At 40.7% G+C, this 14,314-nt stretch overlaps 1 protein-coding gene across 1 annotated transcript in view; it reads left to right on the plus strand.

Moving 5' to 3' along the window:
• CFAP46 (cilia and flagella associated protein 46) overlaps positions 1–14,314 on the plus strand; it is a 182,671-nt gene that overhangs the window by 32,701 nt on the left and 135,656 nt on the right. The window contains exons 17-20 of the mRNA XM_075178258.1: positions 2,885–3,018; positions 10,284–10,496; positions 12,190–12,403; positions 12,953–13,102. Coding sequence (XP_075034359.1) covers positions 2,885–3,018; positions 10,284–10,496; positions 12,190–12,403; positions 12,953–13,102 — 711 coding nt within the window. The remainder of the gene's footprint in view (positions 1–2,884; positions 3,019–10,283; positions 10,497–12,189; positions 12,404–12,952; positions 13,103–14,314) is intronic.

The following is a 14,314-nucleotide window of genomic DNA, read 5'->3' on the forward strand; positions in this document are numbered from 1 at the left end:
TATACCAGCAGATCCTACCACATCACACCAGCACCTTATTATACCAGCAGATCCTACCACATCACACTAGCACCTTATTATACCAGCTGATCGTACCACATCCCACCAGCACCTTATTATACCAGCAGATCCTACCACATCCCACCAGCACCTTATTATACCAGCTGATCGTACCACATCTTATTACACCAGCAGATCCTACCACATCACACCAGCACCTTATTATACCAGCAGATCCTACCACATCACACTAGCACCTTATTATACCAGCTGATCGTACCACATCCCACCAGCACCTTATTATACCAGCAGATCCTACCACATCCCACCAGCACCTTATTATACCAGCAGATCCTACCACATCACACCAGCACCTTATTATACCAGCAGACCCTACCACATCCCACCAGCACCTTATTATACCAGCAGATCCTACCACATCACACCAGCACCTTATTATACCAGCAGATCCTACCACATCACACTAGCACCTTATTATACCAGCAGATCCTACCACATCCCACCAGCACCTTATTATACCAGCAGATCCTACCACATCACACCAGCACCTTATTATACCAGCAGATCCTACCACATCACACTAGCACCTTATTACACCAGCAGATCCTACCGCATCACACCAGCACCTTATTATACCAGCAGATTCTACCACATCACACCAGCACCTTATTATAGCAGGAGATCCTACTACATCACACCAGCACCTTATTACACCAGCAGATCCTACCATATTACACCAGCACCTTATTACACCAGCAGATCCTACCACATCACATCAGCACATTATTATACCAGCAGATCCTACCACATTACACCAGCACCTTATTATATCAGCAGATCCTACCACATCACACCCACACATTATTATCCCAGCAGATCCTACCACATCACACCAGCACCTTATTATATCAGCACATCCTACACCACTCCAGCACATTATTATACCAGGAGATCCTACTACATCACACCAGCACATTATTATACCAGCTGATCCTACCACATCACACCAGTACAGTATTATACCAGTGGATCCGACCACATGACACCAGCACAGTATTATATCAGCAGATCCTACCACATCACACAAGCACCTTATTATATCAGCAGATCCTACACCACTCCAGCACATTATTATATCAGCAGATCCTACACCACTCCAGCACATTATTATATCAGCAGATCCTACCACATCACACCAGCACCTTATTATATCAGCAGATCCTACACCACTCCAGCACATTATTATATCAGCGGATCCTACCACATAACACCAGTACAGTATTATACCAGCGGATCCTACCACATCACACCAGCTGTGCCAAAATTGCAGCCTAGCAGGCTTACACAGTGACATTATTATACCAGGCGAGTCAATCTTATTCCACCAGAGGATAAACAGTAATTTTCAAGCTTCAGTTGCATGCTGTGCAGGGTTTAATATTACTCTTAGGGCATGTACACACCTATATGCTGTTACATTGCTTTTCAGTCGCTGTGTAATACCTGAAAACAGCATTAATCATAGGATAAAAGGATTTTTAAGGGCTTGTTCTCGCCATTGCCGTATTTAAAATGATAGAATGTGGTATGATCTATTTCTCATACATTAACATGTGCTACCAATCCAATATGTTCTATCAATGCAGGGAAAGCACATTAAAAACTCCTCACTAAACTGTGTGTAAAGTGCACATAGGGATATATTTACTAAAATGCGGGTTTGAAAAAGTGTAGATGTTGCGTATAGCAACCAATCAGATTCTAGATGTCATTTTGCAGAATGTACTAACTATATGATAACTGGAATCTGATTGGTTGCTATAGGCACATCTCCACTTTTTCAAACCCACGGCTTAATAAATCTAGCCCTTAGTCTTTTATGCAGTTTATCCATTTTCCCAGCACATGTGTGTGAGTGGAGACCAGAGAGCTGGAGAGACAGTGGGGCAGCTGTCTTCCTGTGGCATGTGATGGTGACCCGATGCAATAAATAAATGGCTAATGAATGGACTATGCATTCCGTAATTGAAAAACGATAGTTTCCTCACATCAGAAGAACAACTGAAATTAAAAACCATATGTTGCATAGATTATTTTCTCATTCTCCACATGGCCTGGGCACCGATATAAAAATACTGCCAACTAGAAATAGGAGGGGCTTAAGCAGTGATCATCACTGCAGCTGCTGATTGGATGAAATGACAGTCAGTCAGTAATAGCATGCAGCACATGTCACTTGAGAATTTAAATGCTGTGTATTAAAATACTCTAAACAGCCGGCACTACAGTCACTAGATGGTCTAGTCGCCTGGAGACATTTAGTTTCCAAGAGGAGTGTTGACCGTTATTTGTCAAGCTCTGCTATACAATATGTTTTCTTTGTGCTTATATTGGTATTACAGTTTTATAGGTGTTTAGAAATATGCAGGAGGCTGTGATCTATCACTTATTTCTCGGTCAGTGTGATAGAGCAAGTGATACTTCTGATTTAGTGCTAGACTTGCAATAAAAGTTTAAACATTGCTGACACTTTAGGAAGTGTTTTGGTCTAGATTATCAGTCGCCATGTAAAAAAGATCCAAACTTCAATTAAAGTTTCATGATTGTTTTTACACAGAATAACACAGGTTTTTACAAAAACAACAGACGTCATTTGAAAATATAACACTGGATTACTGTCTGTGAGATTATTAGAAAATTATGATTATTATATCATTCTTAAAGCAAATTATTTGCTTGCAGTGTCCCCTTCTACCTAAGAGTGTGACCGCCATTGCAGAGTAGTTGTTTTTTAAAGCAATGTATCACTGCTGTGCAACGTACAGTTGTGGCTTTTACATTCGGTGGTGTTTTCTGTTGTCAGGCGACAATACACTTACTGAGATCAGAGGGCTGCAAGCTGAATGAAATCCCAGTCCCGCCAGAAGATAAAAGTATGCGCCCAGCTTCATACATCCCTGCAAATCTCGAAGAAGACCCAGAATGGATCCTTTATAGGTACAAATAATTATTTTTATTTTTATAATTATTGCTTACATTAGGAATTTGTGCACAAAGAAAGTATTTTTCCTCTTACTTGGTTGATGGATTTAAGTGCAATAAGCAAGGAATACTCAGTATAGATCTGTATAATAGCTCTCTTACATCTCATTGATCAAACATGGGGGGGGGGCAAAAGACAAGAAGTTTTATTTACTAACCACAAACTATGCAGAAGCCCAGCACATTTCTATTTTTAAAAATTGACCTAATTGTCCACCTAGAGCAGCACGGTGGCTCAGTGGTCAGCACTTCTGCCTCACAGCACTGGTCATGATTTCAATTCCCGACCATGGCCTTATCTGTGAGGAGTTTATATGTTCTCTCCGTGTTTGCGTGGGTTTCCTCTGGGTGCTCCGGTTTCCTCCCATACTCCAAAAGCATAATGGTAGGTTAATTGGCTGCTATTAAATTGACCTTAATGTCTCTCTGTCTGTGTGTGTGTGTATATGTTAGGTAATTTAGACTTTAAGCTCCAATGGGGCAGAGACTCATGTGAGTGGCGCTATATAAATAGATGCTGCTGATGATGATAGCTTCACTCTGTGCAGGATTGTGTGGGTCCACATGTGGAAACAGTGAAACCGTCACTGCAAAGTCCTATCTACATTAGCCCCCTTCTTAATCTGAACTATTTCTTTTTTCTTGCTAAAATATTGCTATTCTACACATTTATGTCATAGTTGCCTACTCTCCCGGAATGTCCGGGAGACTCCCGAATATTTGGGAGTTCTCCCAGACTCCCGAGAGAACAGGCAAAAATCCCGGATCCAGAAGTCTCCGCTGTTGAAGATGGCAGGGGGCGGGGCTATATGCGCCATTGTGCCCCGCCCCCCCCCCCCCCCCCGCGACTGGCTAAAATGGCCCAAGAATGACAGGGGCGGAGCCTAACGGCGCACCATGCGTGGTCACGCCCCCTCGAGGGACCCCCTCCCGGACAGCTGCCTCTAAAAGTAGGCAAGTATGATTTTATGTCTCAAATAAATCACGAGACGTAGGGAGCATTGACACTGTCTATATTTAATGTGTCACATGTTTGTACTCATGTAGGGTCTGATTTATTAAGGAGAGCAAAGCTTAAAAAAACAAGGAGTAACTTTGCACCTTGCAAAACCATTTTGCATTGCAGCGGGAGGTAAATTTTGTTGCATTTTTCTCATGATACATATTCTTATATGTATATATTCATATATCTTAATGAGCACTGAATTGATGACATCAGGACTCACTATATATATATATATATAATGTGTTATTTACAGGAATTCACTGACACTTATATTTATTATTGTAATGTATAGAAAAATTAGGTTCTCTCTAAAGGATGACTTATATCTATATATTAAACAAACCATACTCTAAGTAGTATGAGTTCCTTGTTACTTTTAATTACTTTTATTAAAATTTTCATGTGTATTCAAGAAATATATAATATAATAGAACATGTACAATGAACTATATGGGATAACTTTAGGATTCTGTCTTCCTAGATCTGGTTTTTATGCATTGTGCAGTAGTAGTGACTACAGTTAAAGTAATAACCCAACTTTACATACAAGTGGATCTAACAATGATGCATAATATCACAGCTCAGAGCTGCATTTTGGTGTAAGGTGTAGTGAAGTGTGCTTATCAATGAAAAGCAAAACACAATGTAGAGTAAGACTAAAAAATGTAATAAAACCTCTTCAAAGACAATAATATCATGTGCAATCACTTGTAGTTTGTAGCACAGATGTGATTTGGCAGAAATAACCTTTTGAGTCAAGTATTCTAGGAAAAGTGTTATTGTTAAATTTGAAGTGAAATATTTTCTGTTAGGCTGGGTACACACTACAGGGTTTTCAGCCGATTATCGGGCCAATCAGACGATAAATGACCGTTCTGCACGATATCACATTTGTGTGTACGCTTCCACGGTGAGCGACTATCGTTCCAAAGCTCATCGTAACGTTTCATTTGATTTTTAAATCGGACTAAAAATCTCGTTCAACGATGGAACAATGTTGTTCCTATTCTGCAGTGTGTATGTACTCAAGACCGGCGGTGTCCATAGATTTGTATGGAGTGTACAGAGTCACGATCCTTTCAGCCGATTGTTATGACAGATGAAGAGCACAGATCTGAATGTAAATCGTGTAAAACATGTTTAGTGTGTACACATGAATCGGCCTTCTGACTTTTTCTTTTTCTTTTTTTTTTTAAAACGTTGGTAAAACATCTAAGAATAACGCATCAGGAGAAATGTTGAATTGTGTGTACACAGCCTAATACTGTAAATGTCTTTTTGATATGTTATGAATACCCAGTGATTAAATCATGGACAGAGAAAGCCACCATGCAACTGGCACATTAGGAAGTGGGCGCTCCTCAGTGAATTGGCTTATTTGCAGACCACATGCTACATAGATCTTATTTTATTCTGAAAAAGGGACCTTTTGTTTCTATAATGTGTGTATATTCACATGATCATAAGATAGTAACCATGTGCTGTAAAACACTTTGGGGGAATTCAATTGGCTGCATTACCGTAAAAAGTAATGCGGCCTGCGCACTATTACTGTTATTACGGTAATAGTGCGCTTAAATAACATCATTACGGTAGTTTCAATGCCGGCTTTTTGCTCGCAGAAAGGTTAAATTTATGGTAATAACAGTAATAGGTTTAACGCTGTGCTACTTCTGGGGGAATTTAAAACACTGAAAGGAATATATAGAATATCCTGGACATAGAGAATGTTGGCTGACATGGTTTTATTCTGTATCATGTTTAACCCCGTCTCACTGATGGGCAGTTTACAACCGGCCATTCTAGAGTTTCCATATCGCTGGACCACCGCTATCAAAGACCAGCGAGTCCAATCTTGGGGCCTGTAACCATTTTACAGTATAAACCTAATGGACACTATGGGGCATACTCAATTCTCAGCGGAAACGCCGAAAATCTCGCGGTCCGCGCACGATTACCGTTATTACGGTAATCGTGCGTGGAAAAACCGTTAATACAGTAGTTTTCTCGCTGAATTTCAGCTCGCAGCTCCCTGAGCCGCGAGCTGAAATCCAGCTAACTATTACCGTATTAACGGTAATAGTTTTTATGCGCCGCGAGAACTAAACAATTGAATATGCCCCTATGATTGATATCTAAAAAAATAAATAAATACAGAGACTACGATGCTACGTTGATTAAGTAGTTTTATCATAATGATGAAGATGGTCATGTGTCACTTGTAGAGCGCAGACAGAGTATGGGTCTGATTCAAGTCAGAAAGCAAAATGAGTGTATTTTCCGTGTTTGAAAGGAGTACTCAACTTTTACATAGTTCCACCAGTACTCAAATCCAAACGTTTTATAATATACGTTGCGATAGGGGTAGAGATACGTTCCGTATAAGCAGTGCGTACCTTCCATAAGCATAGACACAAATACAGGTGAAAGTATGCACTATGGTTACTACAGTGCATATTTACATTGAATTCACATCAGAACAGGGCCGGATTTACCACTATGCAACCTAGGCACTTGCCTAGGGCCCAGCGGTGGCCAGGGGGCCCAGCTGGTGTTGGAGGCGCCAGCAAAGAAAAAAAAATGTTTTGTCCAAGGGAGAAAAATAAAAATCACGATTGCAGCGGCCCCCGGCAGCCTCCTCTCCTCCTTCCTGCTCAGCTGCGTTCCACTAAATGTCGGGCGTGACATCATCACGCCCGACGGCATATTCAAGACTCAGAGGAGCGGAGAGGAGCAGCGCGCGCGACGTGGCAAGAAAGAAAACAGAAGATGAGAAAACAGAAGAGAAGAAAGCAATATAAAGGTAAGCAAACTAACGGAGGAACAATGGCACACTATAAAAAAGGGGAAACAAATTGTTCCCAAAAAATTATGAAGGGTAGACAGAGGTGATGTGAAGGGGCACATGTGATATTGTGAAGGGGCAAAAGTGATGAAGGAGACACAAAAGTGACAACTACTAGGTTACTAGGCACGTTGGTTGTTGCTGCTAGGTAAGCCCCCAATGATGCAAGTCACTCCCATAATGATATGGCCGCACCTCCTTTGACGGCGCGCCACTGCTGCGCGGCAGCACATAGCTTTTCTTCTACTCAGCTATAGGGGTATATAGTATGCTAAAAAACATAGTGCTATGGATTGTCTCAGGGAGGGGGGCCCCCAACCAACCAACCAGTCTCTTGCCTGGGCACGATGAGGTCTAAATCCGGCTCTGCATCAGAACACTCATAACTTTAATATAATCGTAAAGTAAAATAACAACTGGTAACAATATAATAACAAACCAGCTACAAAAACAAAAAAACAAACTTAAATATAATGTTTTTCAATATAATCCATGTATTTGAAAATGTATTTTTTAATTTCACCTATCGTTTTAAAATAACTAAATAAATAACTCTTCAATGCCTGCAATGGGTATTGAACATACAGCTTTAATGTGTAGAGTTTAACTACTGAGACGCATGTGTGGAAGGTAGAAAACAGAGACAAACGTTTCACATACCTCTTAGATTTTGAATAAACGGCATCTCATTCATCCAATCAGAATCGGAGAGGTGATGCTGTATTGGCCATCACTATCACCTGGCATTTAAACCTGCCATGTATTCGGTGCAAAAGATGCTGCTGAACACATCTGTACTTATGCTAAACACAGGGTTTGAATTGAACAATGCCTTGGTGGAAACTCTAAAAAAAAATTTTTTGGGGTTATCCTTGTACATTAAAATTATATTAAAATATAGATGTATTCAGTACTTGCAATACAGTCTTCTACACTTAAATACTTCTATTTCCATTAATATGCAGTATTTGTGACACTACATTAATTTCTGAGTCTGTCCTGCGTATGTGATAGCTATTATTATAATTATTATTATTATTTCCTGCAGAAATCACATAGTAAATAGCATGCCAAACTAAGTGATTTTTATTATTAAAAGAAGGAATCGGTTATTTTTAAATACAGATCATAGTTACTAGTAAGTTTTTATTGCTATATATTATATAACAATAGATACTAATCCATTAGAAATGTACCCAAGATTTTTAATACTGACATTACAGTTAGAAATATTTTGTCATTTGCTGCTTGTTCATTTCATTCTCATATTGCAATTAGAACCGCTCTTTGGAATAAATACAATTAACTGATTTTCACTGTCAACTTGAAATTTGATTAATAAATTCAAATTACATCCAAGAAGTCTTGCTGAGACTACAACTCTTAATTTGTGATTGCTTCAGAGCTGAAACGTTGAACAACAGTGAGGCTGGCATAGAGTTTATGGTTGGATTCTGATGCATGTGTTATGACAACATTGATTCCTGTCTGTAAATATGGTGCCCGGAGCCTGTGGCCCTGTGTGTCTGATTGCCAGCAGATTCTGGTTCAGTGCTCATACATGTACTTCAGGGATGCTGTCATTCTCAATAAAGAACAATGAAATGAATAGCATGGGGATCACAAGTAACGCTTGTCTGCACATGTGCTTGGTAATTAAATAAAAAACACAGTAATCATTTTTGGGATGTTACAATAAAGAGTACAGAGTATCTCTTCATTTACAATTGGCTTGTACGAGTGATATTCCTACTGCATAGCAATAAGAAAGATATATAATACAAAAAAAAGGGGAGGGGGTACCCATATAACGAAGGACTTTTATAGATGGGCACACCAAAAAGTGTAAATGAAAATGAATTACTATACACTTATAGCACAAAGTGATCATTAAAATCAATGGGGCAGATTCAATTAGCTGCGATGTTCCTCAGAACATCGCGGCTGCGCACTTTTACCGTAATGACGGTAAGAATCTCCGCTCAGTTTTCCTCTCACCTCTATGGTGCGCAAGGAAAAGTGAGGAGGTTTCTGTTAAAATCTCTGCCGTAAAGTGTCTTCAGAATGCCCGCGTAACATTTTGCGGCTAATTGAATTCCCCCCAATGAGCATGAATCCTGTGTTAACCACTGGAGAAATCAGAGGGAGAAACAGATTAATATGGTGGGGCCCTTGCTGAAGCTATGGGGAGCTGGGAAATGCGTTGGGCTCCTATCCTTGGTGACTTTTTGATGTCATTTTATTTTCCTTTATCACCCTATTATGCAGTATGCGGCATAATTGTCTGTTTCTCCTTTTGACTTACATTGTTATTTTACACATATCGGGGTTTTGAGCTCTGTTGTACACATTTTACATTGGAATTTCTTTTGTTATTGTGTTACTGAATGGGCATTGTGCAGTATTCTCTATACACCCCCATCCCCATTCATATTGCTTGTTTGTTATTAGGATTCTGCTGCACCCTGCACACTGTGGACATTTATTTACTTATAGATTGTTAGCGCCTTTCAATTGTCTTTAGTGATAAATACAATGCTGAGCATGACACTAGTTGCACAAATAGTCATCCTCTAATCTGGTCAGCAGCTTCCCCTAAAAACTATATCAGAGTTATCTGGTCTAAATTCACTTTGGCTCCTAAAGAATATTTACAACATTTAATAAGCCAATATAAGTTAATTACAAGGTTTCTTTAACAAGCCCGTATGAAGTAAATTGGTTAGTGTCTGCACTCTATTAGATGTTCTTGGGTCCCTTACAAGTAGGAGACATGTAGGGACATCTGTAGTCCAACTGGCTGTCAGTTGCTGTATCTGCGTGACACTGCGTGTGCCCTTGTACACATCCAAACACTCTGTTGTGTATCATGCATGTTTGATACATGTAGAAAAGAACATCCCATAGGGTACTTCTTAAAATACCATGGGGTATATTTACTAAACTACGGGTTTCAAAGAGTGGAGATGCTGCCTATAGCAACCAATCGGATTGTAGTTATCATTTATTTAGTACATTCTACAAAATGACAGATAAAATCTGATTGGATGCTATAGGCAACATCTCCACTTTTTCAAAGCTGCAGTTTAGTAAATATACCCCCATATTTTGTTTCTATTAGTGCTTAAACACAGATTTAGTGCATCCAGTTGACTCGCTTGTGATCTACAGAGGGCTATACAAACAAAGGGCAGTAACTGAGTTTGCTGTGTTGGATTAATGCTGTTTTGAATAAACTTAATGGATGGTAGTTGACTTTTTTCCATTTTTATTTTTATTAAATCCATCCTTTAAACTCGCAAAGCCTATTATTTATGAATATGTATGTATTCTAGGAGTTTTAGATTTACCACTGTCTTTCCTGAACAGGGACTGGATTTCTAAGCTTTCAGCTTATGCTACAGAAAATTTCCTGCAAGCTGCTGAACTGGGTGTGGAGTTAGAGGAGGCCTGGATAACTCACAATGCGGCTGTGTACATCCTAAACCACAACAAGCATATTGTGGCATCTCAAAGGATAATTATACTCGTGGACACCTTAAAGAAACTGCTTACGGCTCTTAAGAAAACCGGGAACAATGGGTTAGTTTTTATTGTTCAGCAATATTAATCTATAGGGATTTCCTGAAATGCAATATTCTTGTATTCTTTGTGAATAGGTGTTTTCATGACAAATCTTTTGCTTTTTTATGATTGGCCGGTCTGTTGTTGTCACATGACACAAAACATATTTTGAGAATTCCCTCTCATTACTGCACTGTCACCGGGTGGCTCCTGCTCCCGCTCCCCCCCCCTCTCATTACTGCACGGTCACCGGGTGGCTCCCCCCTCTCATTACTGCACTGTCACTGGGTGGCTCCCCCCCTCTCATTACTGCACTGTCACCGGGTGTCTCCTCCCCTCTCATTACTGCACTGTCACTGGGTGGCTCTCCCCCCTTAATTACTGCACTGTCACCGGGTGGCTCCCCCCCTCTCATTACTGCACTGTCACCAGGTGGCTCCCGCTCCCCCCCCTCTCATTACTGCGCTGTCACCAGGTGGCTCCCGCTCCCCCCCCTCTCATTACTGTACTGTCACCGGGTGGCTCCCCCCTCATTACTGCACGGTCACTGGGTGGCTCCCCCCTCTCATTACTGCACTGTCACTGGGTGGCTCCCCCCCTCTCATTACTGCACTGTCACCGGGTGTCTCCTCCCCTCTCATTACTGCACTGTCACTGGGTGGCTCTCCCCCCTTAATTACTGCACTGTCACCGGGTGGCTCCCCCCCTCTCATTACTGCACTGTCACCAGGTGGCTCCCGCTCCCCCCCCTCTCATTACTGCGCTGTCACCAGGTGGCTCCCGCTCCCCCCCCCTCTCATTACTGCACTGTCACCGGGTGGCTCCCCCCTCATTACTGCACTGTCACTGGGTGGCTCCCCCCTCTCATTACTGCACTGTCACTGGGTGGCTCCCCCCTCTCATTACTGCACTGTCACTGGGTGGCTCCCCCCTCATTACTGCACTGTCACTGGGTGGCTCCCCCCCCCCCCCCTCCCTCTCATTACTGTACTGTCACCAGGTGGCTCCGCCCCTCTCCTTGAAAGTGCAGCCTAGTAAAACAATGTTTGGCAAACTCCTCCCTCATGCTCTCTGCTGGGGATGGAGCAAACTTGGGAACTGTGGAGGAAGGGGACCACCAACAGGGGCAGGAAAATGGGCTGTGATCAGTCTGACAGTTCAGTAGCTCAGTGAGAGGCTCTAATATCTACTAGAACTAAGTTACAACAAAGTCATCAAGCTTAGAAGAGTCTGCCCTATAATAAATGATCTCAGTGCTACTAGCTGTTAAAAAGGTACTAAACCTAAATAATGTATTCATTAGTTAGCAGGGTCATATCTATACTTTTTGGTTAAGAAGGTTTACAAAACCCTTTTCATCTTGGTTGGTCGCATGGACTCTCCAGCTGTTGTGGAACTACATGTCCCAGCATGCCATGTTAGTGGTTGTTATGGCATGCTGGGACATGAGCTGTGGAGGGTCTGGAGTTAGCGGACAAAACTCTGTTGCGCACTTTGTCCAATCACTCTAGTGTCACCGTACTTGTTATTTACATTAAAACAATTTAACTACTTTTGATTTACTTGCTGCCGGCTTATTGCAACAAATTTTGTTCCGAATTCAAGCATTTGGAAACCCCCCTGTAACAATCTTCAGTTTGTCACTGCAACTATAGGTAATTTCATCACAGTCCTAACTTATCTTGTCTCTCTTATACTGTATGATACTCAGGAATCCTGCTCTGCTTGTGATGCTGTCAAATTCCTTAGCCAAAGGCTTAATTCTTCCTTGGATACCTGTGTCAGACACAAACAAAAAATCGGAGACAAGACCGCCTACAGAAAAAGGCAAGAAGGCTTCGGGGAGAGGACCTGAAAAATCTAATGTAGCACATGTTTCGTCAGTTGATCCAAATGGCCTTGCTGATGTGAAACTCGCCCTGGAGGTACTCTTTAATTTAACAGAGATATCCATGGATTAATGACTGGTTTTATATGTTAATAATTCTAACATTTACGTAAAATTGGACAAAGCCGGTAGCTTTGTTCCTCCATATAACTATAAAGGTTACTTTGTATTAATTGCCTTATTCTGTACTTTTTATAGTCTCTAATCTTAAACATATGCCTGTATCATGATTTTAAAAGCCACAGAGAAATGACACTGACATTACACTTTAGCCTAGAGGTTAACATGCAGCCTTGTACTCAAAAGCGAATTGTGCTTTCAATATCTGAGATTTTAGGAAACATGAAATCTAATTAGTTCAGTTCCCCGATATTCCGCAGGGAACATTCAGTTGTTACAATTGCCATTTTTTTTTTTATTCGGGTTATAATGTTGTCATTTGTCATTCCCATTGAATTCTTAGATTTACATTTGCCTCTTGTCTCTATTTTCAGTGTATCCAGATGTGTGGATACAAGATTTACACTTTAGAACTTTGTGGTCACACATGCCCTGTAATCAGAATATATTTATGTAATACTTGTAGGTCTGTGACTATGCTTTGGATTTGACCAATGGGAGTATTTCGGAAGATGTAGTACCTATTTCCATAAGACAACAACTACTATCTACATGGGTGAAAGTGAAGCAGTTGCTCCAGCAACAAATTGGACAGAAGTTGGGAACTGATGATGAGGTATTGTAGAATTCTCAATTATCTGCTTTTAACTTCTTGACCTAGCTGTACTATCTCTGGTAGAGGATGCTGGGTAAATTAATCTTACCTACACCAAGGCCATCATTGTCTGCCTAATTCAATCTGTCTTCTCAACCATCATGAGGCTTAAAGACCAAAGCCGGCCACACAGGGCCGATTCTGTCACTCGGCTTAAACAACAGGCTCTGTTTCCAGTTTGGTCACACACGCTGGTGGACAAGTTGAAGTTATCAGCCGTTGGGTGCCCGGGCTGAATCACATGTTAGTCGCCGGTTGACAGTACACACAGACAGGTAGCAATCATTTGCTGACAAGATTTGCTAATGTGCCAGAAAATGAGTCGGTTGTTTTTTTTAACAACATTTTTGGGGCACGCTGGTTGTTTTGGGACCAGGCACTTGCTATATAGAGCCAGTTTCCTATAGCGCCAGCTATATATTTGTGTGTTTGACCAGCATTTTCCAGAAGTGGTCCAAATAGTGTTCTTCATTTTGCCAGACTTTCTAGTAGAAATAAATACTACATTCCTTAAATCAGAAGTATGAATGTTTATCTTTCTTTGTCAATAAATACAAGTATCAAGGATCATTTTTGAAATAGAAATACCCAGAAGCTCAGTGCTGGGTTTTTGTGCAAATGCCTCTATATCAGTGATGGCTAACCTGTGACACTCCAGGTGTTGTGAAACTACAAGCCCCAGCATGCTTTGCCAGCTATCAGCTAGTTATCTACTGACAAAGCATGCTGGGGCTTGTAGTTTCACAACACCTGGAGTGTCACAGGTTAGCCATCACTGGTCTATATGATCATATCCCGGGACATATCCCCGTTATTTCAAGTGTATCCTTGCAGTAATAACTTCACTTCAGTATTACTTTTGGACCATTATTTACATCTCAATAAGTCATTGTCATTAGCGGAAAACGAGACTTTCTTTAATTTGTTTTGCATTTTTATGTTTTGAATCCAATAATTACTTTGATTTTTGCACTCCCTAAGGACCTCATTTAGTGTTAAAAGTATCTGGACAAATCATGTTGAAATGCAAAAGATGCAAATGGATTTTTTGCAGATAAAATATTATTATTGTTATTATCCTCTATTTATAAATCACCAACATTTTATACAAATAAGTCACATACGATCACATAAAACAACAGGTAAGGATGGTCCTGCCAAAATGAGCTTACT

This window comes from Mixophyes fleayi, chromosome 6, assembly GCF_038048845.1.
Source record: "Mixophyes fleayi isolate aMixFle1 chromosome 6, aMixFle1.hap1, whole genome shotgun sequence".
NCBI classification, from domain to species: Eukaryota; Metazoa; Chordata; class Amphibia; order Anura; family Limnodynastidae; genus Mixophyes; species Mixophyes fleayi.